The 22,275-nt window shown below is 37.6% G+C and overlaps 1 protein-coding gene across 1 annotated transcript; it reads right to left on the bottom strand.

Annotated features, from left to right (window-relative positions):
• Positions 1-556: 556 nt before the first annotated feature.
• ppp3r1b (protein phosphatase 3 (formerly 2B), regulatory s1ubunit B, alpha isoform, b) lies at positions 557-21,768 on the bottom strand. Its single transcript, XM_081362394.1, has 6 exons — positions 21,489-21,768; positions 16,528-16,567; positions 6,848-7,024; positions 6,421-6,480; positions 4,228-4,412; positions 557-2,791 (listed from the first exon to the last, which is right to left on the bottom strand). Exons 1-6 carry the CDS (start codon positions 21,489-21,491, stop codon positions 2,744-2,746), a joined length of 513 nt encoding a protein of 170 aa, XP_081218520.1. The 5' UTR covers positions 21,492-21,768; the 3' UTR covers positions 557-2,743.
• Positions 21,769-22,275: the final 507 nt, after the last annotated feature.

Genomic DNA, 22,275 nt, shown 5'->3' on the forward strand with positions numbered 1-22,275 from the left:
TGTGATATAAATATTGATATATATTCAAGACAATTCAGTGGGCCTTTAAAGGGATAGTTCACCCAAACATTTTTGGTGACAATTTAGATATTTATAACCAGCTTTTGACAATTTATTACCAAACAGGATATTTAAGAGTGAGACAAACCAACTAACAGGTGAAAATTCATCAAATCCATTGCTAAAAATTGATGTTTTGTTTTTCCATCAAACAAAATGTCTCTTCCTGGGAGACTGTCATTAAAGCCAGCTGGTAGTCAATAATTTATCCCTTAAAACATCTTTGATCACCTAAATGACATATATAAATGCCTTTTCCTTGAAAAACAAATCTTCATGCCAAATAGCATGAATGTAACTCTACACCCTTGCCTCATTTAGTACATCCAGTTCTATGAATATGCAAATGAGCCCCGCCTCCACTCACTCACAGCAGCTCAGAGATCCACTTGTTGACGATCAGGTTAAAAATAACCCAAGTATTACATCCAATAGGCCATATTAAGAAATGCATTCTATTTCGACATTATGGTGCAATTGACACAACCAGAACACATTTGTACAAGTCTCAAATATTTTATTTCTCATTTTCATGAATGACATATCAATGGTTCCCACAGCATATGACGCAGCATGCAGAGAAATGAAGAAAGAAACAAAACGTTGAACCTAAAAGCGAAACGTTTTCATTCACTTGTGTGTTTCCTTTGTCCAAAATCCCACCACACCGAAAGTTATATAGATGGCTGTCTGACCCCCAGCTGAAGAAATACAAAACAGAACCGAAAGCAAGAAGCATTAATAAACACACATTCTGTACAAAACAATTCAACCAAACTAATAACGAAAAAAAAAAAAAAAAAAAACATAACTCCCTCTTTTTTTAAAAAGAGGAAAGAACAAAACGAAGCTTCGCTGGGAGTGATGGACACCAATCCAGAATAACTCACATGTTTATTTTCATAATAATAATAATAATAATATTTATGGATAAATGTAGTGAAGAAACTCGCTTTAAAATAATTTCCATATTTAAACATTTACCAAAACTTTGGCAACGTCCATATATTTATATGTAACTGTCATTCAGATTATATCTCAAAAGTACGATTCATATGTAAACAAGAGAATCCCCCCCCCCCCCCAAAATAAAAATAAAAAAATAAAATAATAATCTACATGCACAATACAAAGAAAAAAATAGAGAGAAACCCTCCCGTATCATGCAAGCACATCACAAGACCACGACGGTCTTCGGGAACGACATACAAGCCTCGTCTCTCCGTGCAGAAGATGGCGCCGGTTTGCGCGGGAGATTCACATTTAAAACTAGCGGAGTGGCTGAACGCTTCGAGTGTATTCATCCGCATTGACAGCGTTTAGTTAGGTCTCTCCTTCTTGAACAAATCGAATCCCATCGATCAGTCTTTGAAATGATGAAGTAAAAGAGAGAAACGGATGGTCAGTCTGGTCTGGTTTTTGCCTACTTCGACGGCAACATGCAGCGAACCAACTCGATTAAAGCTAAAAAACCCAAGCCCACAAAACACACATTCTGTCCTTCAATCCCTAATATACAAATATGAGCTACTAAGATCTTTACAATGCTGCCTGCAGTCAAGTTGGAAAAGTTAACCTTAAATTTCCACAACAAATATTCAAATCAGGTGTTATTGTGGATTGAGTCCGCCACAATATGCACTGTATCCTCGTAAGTAACTACAATGTCAAGAGGTAAATCAAAATGACTCGTTTGCGATGTTAAAATGGTAATAAATCCAGAAAACACACACACACACACACACACACACAAAAAAAGTTGAGAGTTTACTGATGGCACGGTTCCATCCTACAGTAACATGTGATCTGATCGCCCCTCCCCACACGACCCCTGCGATAAAACACCCGTCTTAAAAAGTAAACCATACGTATATATGTGCACAACTTCAAATATATTTACTTTTTATCCTAGTCTACTGTATATCAGAAAGCAAGACGGTAGATGAACTCCCTGACAATATTAACACAGCACACGTTCACATACACGCACACATTCTCGGCAGAAAATTCGAATCGGATTTTTGCATTTTTGCGTGAGATCTGAAACAGATATCAAAAGAGGTGGAAACAAAAACAATAAGCTTGTTAACAAACTTTTTTTAATCTCCCCATGACATGAAGAACATCAGATAGCGATTTCAATATTCAGCTATTGTATGTTTCGATTGGCACTTCATGCTTGAAGCGTGTTGCACTGAAATCAAGTGTCAAGTCACATGTCGCTCGTATACATGTATTCCCTGTAGACCTAGATCATATTTAAAAAAAAGACAGGACCAAAATAAATACAAAAACTCCCCCCCCTTCAAAAATAAAAATAAAGAACGTACACACATACACACACACACACACCCTCCTCTCTTCCTTCTCCATCTCCACCACACTGAATCGCTCGGTAATCGACAGAGACGACGTCTCTCTGACTGTCCTTAAATACCCGAGAACGTGGACAGAAGAATCTCATGCTCTTTAACACTTAGGATGGCAGGCGTCACAAGGCTCAGGGAGTACAGACGGGGAACAGAGGCATCATTCAGAGAAATACTTCCATTGAAAGATAGAAAGATAGAAAGAGAGAGAGAGAAAGAGAGAGAGAGCGCGTGTTAGCAGAACGTCTGGAGCTGATTCTCAGAAATGGAGAAGTGAAAAAGAGGGTGTTCAGTGAAGGGCCCGTTTCGTCTCTTCACACGTCCACCACCATCTTTTTGTGAATGTCTAAGCCACCAACCACCTGCGGATAAATGGTGACAGGGGAAAAAAAAGTCAGTGCATTTCATAACCAGAGATTGTAAAAAGTGTTTCAATAACCCACTTTTTTTTTTTATCTTGCATGGCGCTAATTAAAGCACCACCGCAAAAACATACCAAAACTAAAAAAACACAGGCAAAATATCTATAATAATTACATTCATATTAAATGTTAATTATTCTATTTAGTGTTCCAACAACTTCTGATCAATAAATCAATACATTTATTCACGAGTACTGGACTAAGATTTTTCAAAACCGTTTATAGAGATAGAAACGTATAAAATAATTTAAGACATTTAGCCTTGTCATGTGCTTGTGCGAGTACAAAAGTTACTGATGAATATTGTCATCAGTGTTCTATCAGATTTAAATACTTAAATATGCATATTTTTGGTTAATAACCTTATTAAATGTATGCGTCATCTTTCTATTCGTGTCAATTCTTACTTTCAATAAATTGAATTATAATAATAAGACACTATAGGGCCATCACCACATTTTTTTTAATAATTTAGACAGCTAATTTTAAAACCGCAATAAATAAAGTTATGTGGTTAATGTTTTAAATACATTTTTGAATATACAAATAAGAAATGTTGGAAAAAAAAAATGCCATGATACTTTAAAACATAAGACTAAACTGCCAGTAGGTGGCAGTAAGTAATTTAATAAGTGAGTCAATGAATCTTTGATTTAACCGATTAGTTCAAAACGCTGAATCATTCAATAACAAAACACCACCACCAAAAATACACAAACGTTCTGCTGTGGTCTTTGGTGAAATACAATAAAAAGAGTCAATATTGTGTCTAAAATGTAAGTGATTTAATATTAACTACTTGTTTATTGAACTATAAAATCAGTGGAAGATTTGCAATCGTGATAATATTCGGCAAAACAGCTCCCTGGGTCGTGTTATGTTACTTAACTATATCATATGTTATGCATAAAAAACTAAACATTTTGAATTATTACCTCAGTAGTCAGTATGTTTTTTTATGTGAGCATTTTTTTTCAATTTCTCACGAAAGTCTCTCACACAGAGACAGGCAGCGCGAGCCTCAACAGCGCGGGCTTATTACCAGAAATACACTATCCATTATCAATAACTCTTTACACTGAATGTAATAAAATCAGAATCATTCTTGCGTTTCAATGTTACCCTTTTTTAATCAGTTTTAATCAGGCTACTTGTCCGGTAGGGCAAGTAAATTTCTTTCACTTGCCCCTTGAAAAAAAACCACGTCCTGGACAAACGTTAATGTCGAGCCCTTTCGTTTTACTTCGAGCCTATTTTCTCTTGCAGTGAGAGCTGAAATTGGCATCAGCAGATGAAAATGTTTGGCGTGTCAACTTTCGCTGAATCCCTACATTAGAAGCCAGACCCAAAAGTGAAATGACCCATGTGAGACTCACAGCGCAGAACTCCTCGAAGGATATCCTCCCGTCCCCGTCCTTGTCTGCGTTGATGATGGTTTTGTCGACGATCTGCTGCAGCTGGGTGTCCTTCAGGTTATTCCCTACCATCATCTTCAGCACCTGGAACAGCTCGCCGTTGGATATGTAGCCATCCTTGTCCATGTCATAAATCCTGAACGCAACTGCAGAAACAAACCAAGAATCAAAACATGACAGAAAAGGTGATATAATGCACCACTGCACTACAGACTAGTTTTATGGCTTTTTATTTGGTTTGAATCAACATTTTTAGTCTGAAATGAAATAATTCCCAAAAAAATCTTATAAAAAAAAGTTTGTTACGCATTTAGACATACTGTATATGCCAGGCCAAAAACGGTCGCTGTTTGGATTTAAATAGGCAACTGCTTAAGAGTCTATGAATGGATCATTATTGCAGTGATTATTATGTTTCTAGCATGTTATATGTGTGGCAACAGTTCTTCTAGCTCTGACTGATGGAGTGTGTAGCTTTCCATTTCTTAAACAATCATGTAGGAAGACACATCATGGCCATATTCCAGGATGACAATGTCAAGATTCATCAGGCTCAAATTGTGAAAGAATGGTTGTGAGGAACATGAAGAATAATTTTCACACATGAATTGGCACATCTGAGTCCAGACCTTAAATTCATAGAAAATCTATAGGAACTAATGTTGTGATGTTATTTCCATCAAGAGGCGCATCAGTTTTTGGTCAAGATCTTGTATGACAATGCAAGAGTCCAGCACTCTGTAAAGTCTCCTCCAGCACATCCCAAAGACTTCCAATGAATTTAAGATCTGGACTCATGTGTGAAAATTATTCTTCATGCTCTTCCTAAACATTCTTTCTCAATCTGAGCCTGATGAATCTTGACATTATCATCCTGCAACATGAACATGATGTGTTTTCCTACATGTTTGTTTAAGAAATGAGAAGCTGCACATTCCATCGATACGGATTAGAAGAACTGTTTCCAAACATATAACATGCTAGAAACATCACAATCACTGCAATAATGATCCAATCATAGGCTCTTAAGCTTTGCTTTTAAATCCAAACAGCGACTTTTTTATTTTTGTGGCCAGGAAGTGTATATATATATATATATATAAAGATCACATTTTTGTACTAATTTAATTCTGAACACGACACAACCCGTTTGACACTGAAGCTGTCCATCTCTTCAATTCAGTGCGACTGGCTATAATGTTTAATTCTGCAAAACGCATTGTATATTAGAAACCTTTGACAGTCTTCAGAATGTGAACAAATATGCACGGACTGCCTGACAGCAACAAGTACCGAATGGAGTCGAAATAGTCTTGGATATTGGACCCGCAGTCCGCCCTCGTCTATTGATTCCTGACACGCACCCGCTTCTCAAATGACAACGTAAATATTCTTCCACCCATTACATCAAATATTAGCGGTTCACCCGCCCACGTGCAGGACTCTGCATCATGCTTTTATGGCTCATGTAGTATCATATAGTGAGAATATGAAGCTCAAACTCTAGAACGAAAAAACGGCTTAATTTTATAAAAAAATATATGAAATTTGGTGCAGCTGCACCAAGATGAAATTCAGATTGTAATGTAAATTAATAGGATCTTTATAACAGTATAGCAGTTGTATATAAATATCAGTTGTCACTATTTCTTCCAATTATATGTCTAAGTAAGATAATATTTAAATGCTTAGTTTTACGAGCAGTCATTTTTATTGTGTGAGAAAAAACATGTAATGCAATGCAATACAATGATGATTGAGAGATCCTCTGATATATCGATTCATGTGATTTTTCTAAAAATGTATGTATGGATAATCAACTAAACCTAAGTTGCTTCAGTCCAGTAAGTGTTCATCTTGAAATATTAATAACAATATAAAAGTTATTTTTATGTTTTTAAAGATTTCAGAGCAGAATGGCACGTATACCACGACCTGATGGTGGACGTTTGTATAATGACTCTAAAAAGCCTTTCACTCGCTGAAACCGTAACTATCAATCAGACGACAGAAGGCATGGAGTAGATTGTGTTTCAGTTATCATGTTGATAATGTAGATGCCTTAGAAATTTTGCACATCAAATATGACACAGTAGGTTTCATAGGGTTTACTAGGAAAAGTGCAGGTGAGATTCAAAACTGAAAGAGACTCACAGCGGAGCTTCTGCTCCTTGTCGCCCTTGACGCTGAACTGAGAGACGCCTTCAATGAACTCTGGAAGGAAAAAAGACAGGCAATTGAAGGATGAGGTAGCCATTTACACACTGAACTCCTCAAGTACACAGAGCACCTCTGAAACTAGCACTGAGCTTGTGCTTCTCAATGCAACAATTTCAACTGGTCAGAAAACACATATAATATTACATTTCCTAGGCCACAAAGAAACAATTTTAGGCTTTGGTTCTGCATAAAGGCAGATATGAATGGTTAAATATATGCAAGGAACACCAGACCAATCACAACTGATCATGCAAATAGATGTAAGAAAAAAGACTAAATTGGAATTCAGTATGCTTTGCAATGTCATCACTATCATGACGCTTAAAGACCCTAGACATTGTATAACTGCACAATCACTGACCTTTAAAGTCCACTTCTCCATTGCCATCTGTGTCGAATATATCGATGACTCGCTGCACCAGCGGGTTCTGTTGCAGCTCGGGCAGAGACATAAACTCCTCCACGCTGAGAGAGCCCGAGTTATCAAGGTCGAGTTTCTTAAACCGCTTTCCTAGTCTTTTAATCTCATCAGCGTCAACTGAAATAGAGAGAGAAGAGAGCAATTCATTTAAATAGAAGCGCAACACAAAACACAGACTAAATTATACATCCTTTCCTCATTCTCTTAGCTTTCCCTCGGCTACAACCATCAATAATAGATCTTCAAAACGTCAATCACTAATGGTTACGAGGATTGCACAAGTCTCAAAACACACACACACAGGGAGGCTAAACTCCATATTCAAGGCTCTCACTCTCTCACACACACCCATCCATCTTTGGCTCCCATCAGAAAGCCAGAAGGAGCCGTACCCAGTTTCTTCTGCCTGGCAGTCATGGTCATCTCTCAGAGGACTGCCGTTCAACTCCGGCTCAGTGTTGTGCTGTGTGCCGCGGACTGCTGAATGACCTAATCTCATTCACACAGCCACGTGGTACACACCTCAAGTAATCAGCTGTCAGACTGTTTGCTGTTAGCGCTGTGTGGTTAATCGAATCAAACATCGAAATCACAAGAGATCAGCGATTCTCAAAGTTTGCAACTCTTCAGTCGCCAAGTGTCAGGGATACGATTCTGAGGCCCAACTCACTCTGTTCAACTAAAGGCTGGAATACACTACACAATAGTGGGCTGGGCGATATGGCCAAAAAAAAAAAAATCACATTTTTTTTTTTTATATCAGTCGATATCAATAATCAAATCTTTATTTCTTTCAAGTTTAAAGGCAGATTTTTGCTCCTAAGTGAAAGTTGTAGAAACCAGAGCGTTAATTGTGGTTTTAAACTACTCTTTATTGTCAGAACATATCAGGACAAACACTTGCCAAACTGGTGAACATTTCACAAATCTGAGGTAGAACATTCAAACATTTGTCATTTTTCCTTAACAAAATAAATATCTTTATTGGACAATTAATTTCTTAGTTTCTGCATGTGCTAATTTTTATTTGGTAAAATGTAATATTCTGACTGTTTGAGTTTTATTAAACTTAACCATTGGTCATCCAGTATCATGCATTTAGATCATGATAACCTCACTATCATGGCAAAATGTAACTTTATGGTTTCTATGGTATTTGTATGAAAAACAGTAGCCTAAATACATTATTAAATACTGTAATTATATTCCATCAGTCCTTTAATACATCGTCTACATTAATAATATACTACAATTCAATATGTATATCCCACATTTCATGGTGCAGTTAATATTACTAGGCTAACGTTACAGTAAATCCATGGTAAATGATGGGAATTTGTAGACGGAAAATTATCGAACTCTTGATATCGTTTTATCGAGAAAAATTATATCGCGATAATTATTGTTATCGTTTTATCGCCCAGCCCTACTACACAACTTCTAAAATCTGAAGATTTTAAAACACTATGCATCTTGCCGACTTTGTAAATGGTTAAAGGAACACGCCGACTTTTTGGGACTTTAGCTTATTCACCGTATCCCCCAGAGTTAGAAAAGTCTATACATACCCTTTTCATTACCGTGCGTGCCGTAGCTCTGTCTGACGCACCCACCGCTAGCCTAGCTTAGCACAAAGACTGGAGGTAAATGGCTCCAGCTAGCATAATGCTCCCAATAAGTGACAAAATAACACCAACATTTTCCTGTTTACATGTTGTGATTTGTATAGTCACAGTGTGTACAAATAACAAGGTCACATGAGACACAGCCATCTTCTAACCGTTACATATTGGGAACGATATTCTCAGAAGACGAACAGGGTTTCTGCACATTTTTTAAAGTCAAATTTAAGACTTTTTAAGACCTTTTTAAGACCCGAAGAAATCAAAATTAATACCATGCATTAGGGGTGTGCAATATTGACAAAATATGTCTCGATCGATATTTTCAAAGTTTTGAGGGTAATAATTAGATAATAGTAACAAAAATTAACATTTTTTATTAACGGGTAATATTTGCCATCTTAAATTGATTTCCAGTGGCATTTTCATCTCTATATTGACATTTGTAGATGTATGCATCACCTTTTATGTCAAATTCTAACATTTAAATTAAATTATATTAGAATAATTACACAATACCACTGTTACCAGTCAAATTAAATCATTAAATCAAAATCCACCTTTGCAGTGCAGAGGTGACACAGTGGCGGCATCAGATCTGGCATTAATATATTTACACTGCATTTACAATTGCATAAATAAAGCTATGAGATTGTTAAATATGAACTGTGATTTCTAATTTTAACATTCTAATTAAAAAGTACTCTAAATGTGAAACTAAAGCTGCCAGTAGGTGGCGGCAAGTCACTGTTTTAATAAGTGAGTTGAGGGAGTCATTCATTCAACCAATTCGTTCAAACGGCTGATTCATTCGGGAAGCAAGTGATTGTTCATTGAATCATTAAATTGATTCGTTCAAAACGCGGATTCCAGTCAAAAACTCATCGCTGTCTGTTGCATTGAGGCTGTGCTATGGCTTCAATTTGAAATTCTCGTCAGCGAAATAAAGGGGAAACAAACAATATTGACAATAGGCTACTGTTTATAAAATTTAAATCACAATGTTAATTTATTGTTAATTACTGTTATATAAATAAATAATCACATTTGCAATTGTGCACGGGAAAACGGAAGTCTTGCTGATGTGATATTGTAGGTCTATGATAACAACATAATATGATATGAGACAAAAACTCATGGGAACATAGCCTACCTAACGTTATAACTGCACTCATCACGCAGTGAGTACGAGACCAAAGCGATGTCAGCTCGCAGTACATCGTTAAAACAATGATTACAATATAATAATAATAGACAATACACATCGCACACCACTACGAACATAAAGACTGAACTTAGAACTGAACTGACGTTTACCAACTCACTTCTCATTCTCTCCTCCTGTTTCGCGCGTGCAGGTCTGCAGGAGATGGACGTAACGCTGCCGCGAATGACGCGAAATGTCACGTGAACCACAAAGAAAGAATAATAAATAAAAAAAGTACGCTAATTAGATGGTTCTAATTTAGAAAACATTTAGATATGTTTAAGTCAAATTGCCATCTAAAATTTAAGACCTTTCATAAGTAAAAATAAGACTTTTTAAGGCCTTAAATTTTAAAAATCTAATTTAAGACTTTTTAAGACTTTTTAAGGATCCGCAGACACCCTGGACGAAGCACTGCTACTTCTGCAGAGTGATTTAGCGTAATATTTAGCGGCATTCTGTTGTTGTTTCGTTCAAACATTATGGATCATGGCAAACAGACTTTGAGACAAAAGGAGAACTAAAACAAGGATCAATATCTGCGTGGCGTTTTTGAGATGCTGAGTTTTGATTGCTTCGCAGCAAACTTCGACTTGACAAAGACGCTGCTCTTGTAATTTATAAGACAGGTGAGCAAATGTACATAAAACAAATCAATGTCATATAGTTCAACATGATGAAATGTTAGAATATGATCAGTATGTTATTCTAATGTTGATCTAGCTTACTGCTAGTTTCATATAGCCGACAAACTAACACATAAAATAACATTATAACTTTCAACACACTCAAATGCAGTTTAGTGTGATAGTGTAGACCAAGTGAAACAGCGCTGCGTTACCTCACAAAATTAATTTGTCAAATAAACTGACCTGTGTGAGTAGTAATTCAGCACTTGAGGGTAACTTATTTTGGTAGAATTAAATGTCCTCATTCCTTTATATCCGCGAGACTCGCGTGTGGCGCTGATATCTGTCTCTCATTAGCAATTGCGACCTGCTTCATACCACAGTCATGTTAAAAAACATCAATGTATTCACTCATCCATAAACATTATTAGATCCATCGGCATGATGACAAGTTCCATGATTCCACTTATCACTGCGTCATCAACCAACGCCTTTGTTATTGTAAGAGGTTAGCGACCCCTAGCGGCGAAAAAAATTACATATTGTAGCTTTAAACCTAAATCATTCAAATATCCCTGACAGACCAGATTAATCAGGTATTGCATACTAAGCAAAAAAAAAAGTCTTCAACAGAGGACAAATCAAATATCTGGGTCTCGGATAATAATAATAATAATAATATTCAATATTTAAGCACGTCATTTAAGTTGAATGGGTTTCAAAAACAGCCGTGTAAATGAAAAGCAGCCTAAGACCCTGTCACTGCTGAAACAAGCTCTGAGTTACTGCTGTTGCACATTCAGTTATTCTCCGTGGTTCAAGAGAGGTAAAGAGACGCATGCTGATTTCTGCTGTGCTATTTTGAGTTTGTGGACACTTCCCAGATTATCCTAAAGCAGATGATATAACTGCTCATACTTCATATCTATTAATATACCATGGATTAACCCTGATAGAGCTAGTGCCAATGTGTGTCAATAAACCAGGTGACTGTATTACACCATCATGCATCTGTTGTGCCGCGAGACGTCGGGACAAAGGGTGTTGCAGTCCACACACTGAAAGTGGTGAATGGGGCCATTTTAGGTCAGATCTGCATTACCTAAAGGGGCTTTCTAGGCCTCAAAAGAATAAAAATGATAGATGCAAAAATGTATTGGCTAATAATCTGTATTGGCCGATAAAAGCAATTATTTTCACTATTGGACGATTTTTTCCAATGATCAGGGCTGATTGTATCCTGTCAATCAAAAGGGTGCGGAAAAACATGTTCAGACTGCAATCTATACTGTGTGTGAAGAAAATCTCTCTTGTGTTGAGGGCAAGTTAATGCAACAGTAAAGCATTGACAGTTAAAAATAGCGACATTAAAGCAGGCTCTATTTGACCCTGTGAATCACCCATAGTTGAAGCCAGGATTGTCAGGTCTGTGGTTTTTTCCCACACCAATCATTATTTGTAGCGCCTCCCATTCAATAATCTCAAGGAGCTTTGTGCTCTGTTACTTCAGATAAGAAACAAAGTCTCAGCTTTCAAATTCTGTCCATTTTATCACAAAATTCAAACAATAAATGGCATTTTGACGCTCTTAAATGTGACGTGACAGATCTGTAGAGCCTCAGATGAAGCGGCAGAGTCTTTTCTTCCACTTTAACACAAATTATGGTAAGAAGAAACATGCATGAACATCAGAAGATATGTTGAAAGATACAGCACAACTTACCAAAATGTAAGTGTAATTATTACATCTGAAAATAAATACCAGTTGAATATAACAGCTGTTGTTAATTTTAATGTACCAAATGAGAGGGTTCCCTGTATAGTTTGCAGCATTATTTGGGAGAGATTTTTTTTTCCTTCAGAAAATCAAACTATCTGTAGATATCATTCTGAATAATCGGCTATCGGTCTCTAATAAAAAATATAGTTTCACACTCTTCACTACAGGCACTTTGGCGTCAGCATGACTGTTGCATCACTGAGCCACAGTATTCAAACAATGTCGAGATGGGAAAATATTTATAGCAGTCGGGCTGATCGTCTATGGTCTCTCACACTGTAATGGCTGATAAGGGCCTCTCAGAAAAGCCCCCTAGCAACAAGGACATCCATCTCTCAGCGGAGGGAGAGCAGTGGTGCACACGCTCATTAGAGAAATGTGTCAACTTTTGCTACATCATTTCTGCTGCTGATTTTTGTTTTAATTAGCGATCTACTTCTAAAATGCGTCAACAACACTAGATAGTGCTCCAACTAGACGTTTTTAAATGCAAGAACGTGTCTTATGTAAATGCCCTCTCTAAGACACGTCTATTTAAGATCAGATGAATCCAAAACCAGGAATATTCTGGGTTCAGTACATAGCCTTTGTGACAATTCATTTTCACCAGTATTATAAAAAAAAGCAACAACATGAGGCACTTTCAATAGAAGTGAATTAGTACAATATTGTAAGTTTCACATTCTGCTTTTAAATCCGCCAAAATCTGGCTCACTTGCTTTATAACCTCAGTGTAAACTTGATTTTAAGAAAACGATGGGTGTGTCGAAATAATATTTTGTGGTAATCAAAATGATGCCACACATGCGGTCAATTGATAACTTATTTAACCTGGAACAATACTACCTTAATATTGAATATTGAAGCACTTCCTCAATTTTTTTTTTGAAAGTGTGTCTGTGTCCGAAATCACACCTATACCCTTAAATAGGGCACTATTTGAGGGAACAGCCATTTGTAGTGGTGTCTGAAACCATAGTGGACGTTATCGAATGCAGTGCACACATTCAATCGCACAACGCACCGCAATAACGAGTGTGCAACCAATGTACGCTCAACGGCTAGAGAATACCCATAATGCCCCGTGAGAGTCGCCGACTGAATTCCCGCGTCTGACCAGAAGATGGCACCGCAGCTGAATCATCCATCCATCCATTTTCCAAACCGCTGGTCCAATGTGGGTACAGCATAATATCATACAGGTATAAATAGTTCCTTTTTACTTGATTATTCAATTGCTAATTAAGGTTTATGCTAGTTTCCATGAAAGAGTTCAAGATGAATCTTTTCATTACAAATGGAGCTGTCAGTTTGTTAAGTTTCAAATGATTATTAAACGACAAGCACAAACTATGCAAAAACAACAGCCCTCAGTGTCCGAATTCACTCACTCGTTTTCATTCACTCCTTCAAGTGGACTACATTAGTGGACTAATGTAGGAAATGAGTGAGTGTATAGGGGGCGATTTCTGACACAGATATCCAGTTCGTGTGCACATCCCTCTTAAACATAATGCCTTCTCATGATCCAATAAAACAGTGTAGGGGTGAAATATAGTGACTGGTGACCAGTATCATCTTTTCTTTTGTATGTCAAATAAACAGTCTGTGTTTGCCAGATGCATCTCATCTACAAAACTGATTTGGGATGATGTCATAAGTGTTGTGTTACCACATCTGCTAATTTGAGAGGCCTTATGATGTCCTTGTGGTTGCCAAGCACCCATCTGACCAACAGGTGGCTCAGTTTCACAGCAGCACACTCATTATCACCCAGTTACAGTCCAGCACATTTCATTACTGGAACCTCATTCGGCAGCATAAGCTCCTGGGAATTCGGCTCGCCTTGACCTTTGACCTCCCACTGCTTTCATCATCACGGTGTTGAGGGCGAATAAAATCACTGGATTTGCCATGTTAGTGCCATCAAATATTTGAAAGAGTTTTGTCCTCTTATTCACAGGACACACACTTAGCTTATTCTCCACGGTACGTACGAGTAAGACCCATCTTAATCCCATCTCTGTGAAGTTCAACAATTTTATCATTTATAAAATAGCTAGTGAATTTCCCAAATAATTACAAAGCATGCAACGCATGAAATTTTGAAGTAGAAAGACTGAAATAGTATTTGCTTGTAAAACATACTCTAATAATCTTAGTTTTACTTACAAAGTGGAGAAATTTCTTCATATTCCTTCTCTATATGTGTAAAGGTTATGAAGTAACAGTAACATTAGAATTATTTCTTAAAGGGATAGTTCGCCCGACAACAACAATTCTGTAATCATTTGCTCACCCTCATGTCTTTCCAAACCTGTATGACTTTCATTTGTCTGCTTGGGGAGCACAAAAGAAGATCCCCTTTGACTTTCATTGTTTGGACAAAACAACAAGATTTTTAGATCTTCTTTTAGTTTGGAACAACATGAGGTTGAGAAAATGATGGCGGAATATTCATTTTTGGGTGAACCGTCCCTTTAAATAAGTGGAAACTTATTTCTGAAAGAGGATTGTATAATTTGACATTCACAGCAAAAAAAAGGGTTATCAAAAATCCTAAAGCTCTCCTAAATGTGTTTGTCAAGAATTACGAACCACACAAAAAAGAAACCTATTAAAAATGGGCCATCGCCTCATGATCTTTTACTCACCCCCACCAACTCTATAAATAAACAGGCTTGTGCTTCCCGCAGCCCCCAGACTAACCTTTACCAGCTGGAGGCATTTATAGCTCACATATCCACAGCAAGCACCCTTACGCCACCCTGTCTAGCACTGGCCCTCTTCCAAACCTGGAGAGCCCCACTGATCCAGGGAAAGCCCTCTCCCTCTGTCTCGATCTTCCAGCTGATCCCAAAGCAGCAGGCACAAGTGTTTAAAGGACCAAACTAGACTACACTGACGGCTGCTTATTCTGATCATCCACAACGAGCAACATGTCTTGACTGATAGAGCTGCAGGATTAATCGCTAAAAGATCGAATTAAATACCCACGCGATCTTATTCCTAAATGACAACGATTCAGCCATGTCTATTAATCTTTGACAAAATCACATCGCTGAGACAGAAAGAGCAGTGGTCATGTATAGGTATGAAAAAGCTCACATACAGTCTTTTCAACCACACAATATAATTATTTCTGTATTGCAAATATTTAAATTACCAGATGATTACATTGTTACGCCAGTAGGTGGCGACACGTGACTGTTAAAAAACGTGTTTGCCATTGAAACGTTTATTCAAGAGGTTTGTTCAAAAAGCCTGATTCATCAAGTAGTGAAACAAGTGAAGTATTTATGAGCGAGTCATTGAATCATTTATTCAACCTGATTAAAAAAATAATAATAATAATTTAAATTAATTAAATGTTTTAAAACTAGACTGCAGCAATCAACATTTTGTCATAACCTCTGGTAAAATGTTATTTTGTTTAGGTAGAATTTGTTAGTCATTCTCAGTTTATCCAGAATTGTCCAGCTCTAGTGACTAACCACGGTTCATCTTTGTTTATGTGACGTACTTTTGCAGGAGGGTCAATTGAACAAAGCATTGACCAGTGCACAATAAAGTGGTTTATTTAGGTTAAAGTACTAAAATTGACATAAAAAAAAAATTATAATCCTAAATAGACATATTTATAAACAATAAAATGACAAAAACACATGAAAATGACTAAAAGTTTAATTAAAATTAAAATGGAAAATATAAACTACTAATATAAAACTAATTTAAAATATTAAAGGGTCATTTGATACCATTTTAAAAGTGCATTATTTTGTTTACTGTGTTAATAGATTAGGTTATGCTTTAAGGTTCAAAAAACACTTTTTTTTTCTTCTCCATGCTGTACATTATTGCAGCTCCTCTATTCCTAGTCTGTCTGAAACGTGCTGATTTCTACAAAGCCCCTCCTTCTGATAAGCTCAGAGTGCTTTGATTGGCCAGTTTCCTTTCATCCAAAAGTACATTTTAAAGATATTTACTTATCTAGATATTTAGCAATATCTAGTTCTTTCTTGTAGGAAGGAAACAAAACGGCAAACCTCATTTAACTACAGCCCAGGGGCCCTATCAAGATGGCCGCCATGTGGACTGACTTGCCTTAAAGGGATTTGAACCCATCCTATTATACAAAATGCATCAGTTTCCAAACCTCGTCATCTCCTACATAATCCTCAATAATTACATAATCACCATTTTCTATATTGTTGATGTCGAACACATGTTTTTGACAAATGTTGAAACAAATCCAGACATGTACAGGTGGTGTTTAAGGCATCGTTTTAGATCTAGTGCTCGACCTGCATAAACTATGACTGAATTTCCCCATTTACAAATTAAATAGTAAGGAAAAGTACTAGAATACCCAATTTACTTACAGTGTGAGCACATCTCCAAGGGATAACTCGCCTCATTTCCCTGTAGAGAGAGAACAAGAGTCTGAATCAGCATGACAACACACTTAAAATGTTAACCAAGGCGAATTCATTTTTTTTATGTCGTTGATACTGATTGAGGAAATAAATTCAATTATAACACCATAATCAATGATTTGGTATCATCAAATACCTCAACCAAGCATAATATATGTCTTTTAGGCTACTATTTCCTGTAATGAAAAAGTTGTGTGTGTGTTGATTTAGTAAATGTTCACTATGTTCTCACTACATGACACATAGGCCTAGCTGTCAGCTGAGTCACAGGGGAAAGGGTCCTCAGAGTCACACCACTATGGCACCTGACGCGTCTTAGTTAAGTAGATAATCAGATTTTCGGGGTGTGTTTACGGTGCTACAGATGGCAAATTAAACTGGATTATTATAGATGTAAATGGTATTAACACCATATCTAAAATCCTGTGATGCAAAGCTGAATTTTCAGTATCATTACTCCAGTCTTCAGTGTCACATGATCCTTAAGAAATCATTCTGATATTATGATTTGCTGTCCAAGAGACATTTATGATAATGAATGAAGGTTTCATATTTATTTTTGTGAAAACGGTGACACATTTTTTCAGGATTCTTTGAGCATTTCTTTGAAACAGAAATCTTTTGTAACATTATAAATAGCTTTACTGTCACTTTTGAATTGTAATAATATTTCACAACATTAAAGTTTTGCTGAATTTTATGAATGAGCCTTGGTGAGGCTGCATCTCATTTTGGGTTTCAGGGCAGAAAAATAAAATGGCATTGGGATGCGTAAATTACACAATTTGATTTTTAAATGAACTACAAGACAGCCAGAGGGCAAGATTTCAACAAACGATTTCTCACTAGGCGTGACATCCCAGACAAAAATCAAGTTGTTTCAAGTCAGCAAGTGGGCTGGTGCCTTCAGGAGCGGATCGCTGAGGGCCTGTTGTGACTCGCAGGAGGAAACCAAAGCTACCACAGCCCAATATAGAGAGTGGGACAGATAAACTGGGCCATCGTTGTGCCTAGAAGGATCTACAGCAACTTCCACAATATCTATAGCTCTCCATTAAATGTGTATCACACAGTTTCACAGCTTACAAATTCAAGTTCCCATGTGGCTATGTGATTGTGATCCAGCCATTTCATGGGGATAAGATAAGAGAAAATGAACGAACACTGTAAAAAGGAGAAGTGTTAACATTTCTGATCTACTATAACATTCGAGCACACTTTGGCAATGATAAAACATGTAGTAGAGGAGGTGTATTTTTGGCGCTGTGTGTACATGCGTGTTTGCACATATGGTGTGGAAGTAGATTAAACCCGTGTGGGACAGCTCACACTTCAGTCACTGCGTGGTCAAACACAGGGACTTCTCTTATTTACTGTATTCAAATAGAGCCGTTTCAGTATGTGTCTCCCTCTAAAATGAGTTAGTGCGCTCATGTGCTCTACAATCAGACGGTGTTTTGCCACAGCTAGTAGGTTAGCTAAGGTTGAGTGCCCTGTGCTATTTTAACTTTAGTGGTAGAGCGACAGCAAATTAACTTAAAGTGGATTGAGGGTTTAGGATTACTTCATCTGGTTATATGGCCTAAAGCGTGAGCAAAGTCACCGGGCAAGGAAAGACACCTCAAAGCAAAAGCTGGAGGAAACTTTCATACAGGGAATGAATGCACGGCTAAAATGTAACTATATTTGCGCTACATTTGACCCTTTATGACATCACCACATCCCCAATCATTTCAAATGTCCAATCAGGAAGTTCCTTCAGTAGGCACATCTGTTAGGAAGCCAACTGGCACGCACTTATATCTTTACTTTCAAGGGAACCCCTAGTGATTTGTCAGAAATCAGGCCCGTACCCCTAAACATAGATACAAATTTGCATAATTTTGCATATGTACTACTTTTCAAAGCTGTTTTAAAGAAAATTCACCCCATCTATTTTCTACATGCATGCTTACACATCTTATTGTGAACAAGTCATCTGTGCATTTACCTCGTAATGTTTAAAACACAAGACTTTTCTCTGATGACGTAAGCAGGACTTCTTCAATCGTTTAGTGCACTTAAACCCTGCTCCTTCAAGCTCGTGTTCATCAGCGGCCCTGTCCCAAATGGAACCCAAAACCCTCGCAATCTTCCTCCAAGTCCACACTTTCGTGAAGTTACGCCGCTGTGACTGTCGGGTAGAAGTCTGCAGAGCTAGTGGGTTTGCCGTCTCAGTAAAAGTGCACGTAACGGCCGCAAAGGGAAACTTCTGAAACCTAAATGACACATGGGACACCGTACGGCCTTGTGGACTTAACGCACGCGGCGGTCATTGCAAGTCCACATGAAGTGTGCCATTTGGGACAGGGCCTGCATCCACATCTCAACATCCAATCAACAACCACTGCATAGAACCAAGCCCCGCCTTACATTTGTTTTCAATAATCCGTTATACTCAGAAGTACGTCACAATACGTAAGAAAACATCGGTCACCACTTCTGTTTCATTTCGACTTTAAAATGATGAATCAATTCCACAAATTAACGGATTAAGGGATTCATCCTAAAGAGACAGCAACAACAAATACAATCCAAAGTTAGCTAATATAGTACAAGGCAAGCTATTGTTAACTGGCCATTGTTTCAGAATATAAAACTTTAGCATGAAGTTAACATATAAGTCATTAGTATGGCACTCTCAGCCCTGCTTAAACGCATTTTACAATGCTAAATTTTTTTTAAAAACTCATTTTCCACCCAAATCAGCAGTGGAAATGTGAAAAAAAAATCTGATTTTGTCCGGATCTTAAGGTACTATAGAAGAAATGTTTGGGCCTAGAGTACAAGGGGATATAATTTAAGATGAATATAGACATGGTGTTGGTAGCGTCTGCGCCTAGGCTAATTCTGGGTCTGTGAAGCTAGTCTTTGGAGCACGTAATGCTACGCTATGCATCCCAAGTATGCACACTTTACTTTCTTTGAATTGAGTGCACTGAATGTCTTCTTTTAGGGTCACACTGATCAACTGAGATTCTCTCATTGGCCGATTGCAGCGTCTGATTAAAAGAAGTGCTCATTCCAAGTTCCAACTAGGGTCGTTTTAAAACTTTAACATTGTGTATCTTTTATTAGCTATCATTAATTATACATACATATGCATTGTATCAGGCACTGCATTCAATGACTATACCAGAGAAATTGGTACATAAACAACAGGTTCAGGGTTCCCACACCGTCGCCGTTCCCACACAATACATTTGCATTATTTGACCAGTCAAACCAGTTTACTAGAAAACAGTTTAAAAATAAATGTTTTACTAATTTTTTGTAGGTCAAGAAAGACCTGAAAATGGGTTGCATATTTGTTCTGGGGCAGCAGGGGGGGAAAAATGACAACAATGCAAATAAAATAATATTCAACTAACCACTTATAGTTAGGATAGCAAAATAAATATCACCTTCCCATATCTTTTGTTTACCTCAATGACAGTACATCCAATCAAATTCATCTGTCATTGGTAATACGGCTAATACTAATAAGACTTTTAGGATCAGAAGTATATTTTTTAGGTTTTGCATAACTGAGGGAATCCTGTAGGTTGCTTGTTTCTTCAGCTCACTGTATATTGGTAGATATGAACTGTATGAGATATGAATTCTTATGTCAATCAGCTCATTATCTGTCAAAATTGCACATACAACACTAAATATTACAGTAAACGTGATTCATCAACAATGTTTCTAATAAACTCTATCCGTTTGGCCAATGACGCATGATAAATCCACTCTCAGATCATGGTGCAATCATTTTAAAAACATTCCTGTCACTTTGCAATTTCTATAACAACCAAGTATTAGCTCTTTGAAGAAACACGGTTGTGATGTAAAATGCTGGGTGTGGCCGTAATGACAGTGTGTGGGACAGTGAATGTCTTGTTATAAGAACAACAGAAATGCACATGTTAATATCAAACCAGGGCGAAAATGTTTTTACACTCTTATGAAAAGTTGCAAGGCAGAATTTCCCTAATTTTAAGACTTTTTATAAAACTATTATGCAGGGAAAGTTGAAAAGTCAGGGTGGGCGGACAAGCGCAAACAGAGACCTTCTAGCAAATTTAAAGGGATAGTCCACCCAAAAATTTAAATTGAAGCAAACAGTTGTGGGGCACCATTGACTTCCATAGTATTGAGGAAAAAACAACTGTTTGGCTACAAAAATTCTTCAAAATATATTTATTTGTGTTCAGCAGACATTTATACAGGGTTGGAACAACTTGAGGGTGAGTAAATGATTTTTGGGTGAACTATCCCTTTAAGAAACCCTAAAAATGAAGGGAAAGGGAAATACTAAAGAACTGTTTCATGAAAAAGTAGTATATATTAAAATCACGCCAGGGGATAGAAAACTTCCCCAAATGTAGGAATCCCCGTCGTATAATTGATGGCCCAGCAAAGTCAACCTTTCCTGGAGAATCAACCAGTCGATTCAAGTTGTCAACGGATCTATTTTACGAGCAAACCAGCTCTCGATCACTTTGACAGCCGTATCGATTGAACTAGCAGCCAAAGCGTTACAATGTTTCTCTTCTCCAGCCGCGCCATTACAGTTGATCACTGTTCGGGTCAAATACAGCATTTACACTGGAATCTATAAGATAGCGACGTGTTTTCCGTGTGTGTTTCTCCTCAGCTCATAGCGTACAGAGCCTGAACGTGGGCCACACTGACAGCCATGGCTCTGTTTTATCAACAACGGCTTTGATCGCGACGCCGCGAGCGCGTTTCCAGTCCGTCACGGCACCAGAAAGGCGTGTTAAACGCGCGATAGATACGACGCGCAACAGTATAGGAAGTATCTGCTATCTCGGATATATTTGCAGCGGTTTAGCGAGAGCTGTTGGGGTCTTGGGGATCCTTACCATTCTGTCGCCGGGGTTTCTTCGCCTTGTGCAGAGTCTCGCGGAACTCAACTGTCGCCGACGGTTATTTTTTCTGAGCGAGGAAGTCGCGATAAGCGCGTCGCTCGGATCTTGTGCTGGGTTTGAAGATTGAAGGATTCACTGCAGTGGCTTCGGTAGGTCCGCAGCGGAGGGGGAAGAGAGGCAGTGGGTTGAGCCGATGGTGGTGGTGGTGGTGGAGGGAGAGAGAGAGGGGAGAGAAAGAGAGAGAGAGAGAGTGAGAGAGGGAGGGAGGAAGACTGAGCGGAGCGGAGGGGGGAGGTGCATTAGAACAGCATATCACATCCGGGTATTTATGCCTGATATATTCTCTCCCTGAATATATACACGAACATTTGCATCATTGCCGTTGATCAAATGATTTTGCATCTCAAGTCAGAAAGAGAAACAAGATAGTATTGTGACTTTACGGAAGAGTAGATTCATGGAAATGTATTGTAAGCTGTTATTACCCTACTTAAAGGGATAGTTCACAGTTCACACAAAAGTACCAAAAACATTCATTACAAAAACAATTTTACATTTCTTTTCATTTTATAATAAAGTACGGCAGCATTTCAGAATGAACCAATTACTGAATGCTGAAGGCATTTCAAATTATATTTAAAAATTAACATTCTTAAAGGGATAGTTTACGCAAAAAATAAAATGTTGTCATTATTTATTCACCCTTATGTTGTTCCAAACCTGTATGAGTTTCTTTCTTCTGCTGAACACAAAAGAAGATATTTTGTCAGTAACCAAACAG

The sequence above is a fragment of the Scardinius erythrophthalmus genome (genome assembly GCF_964197995.2).
Source record: "Scardinius erythrophthalmus genome assembly, chromosome: 3".
In the NCBI taxonomy this organism is placed as follows: Eukaryota; Metazoa; Chordata; class Actinopteri; order Cypriniformes; family Leuciscidae; genus Scardinius; species Scardinius erythrophthalmus.

What these genes read in the sequence shown, in the direction of transcription:
- ppp3r1b (XM_081362394.1), bottom strand. An exon ending in TGGAGAAGTGGACTTTAAAG is followed by an intron (nt 6,481 to 6,847) that starts GTCAGTGATTGT and finishes TTTTCCTTCCAG; the next exon opens with AGTTCATTGAAGGCGTCTCT. An exon ending in CAAGGAGCAGAAGCTCCGCT is followed by an intron (nt 4,413 to 6,420) that starts GTGAGTCTCTTT and finishes TTGTTTCTGCAG; the next exon opens with TTGCGTTCAGGATTTATGAC.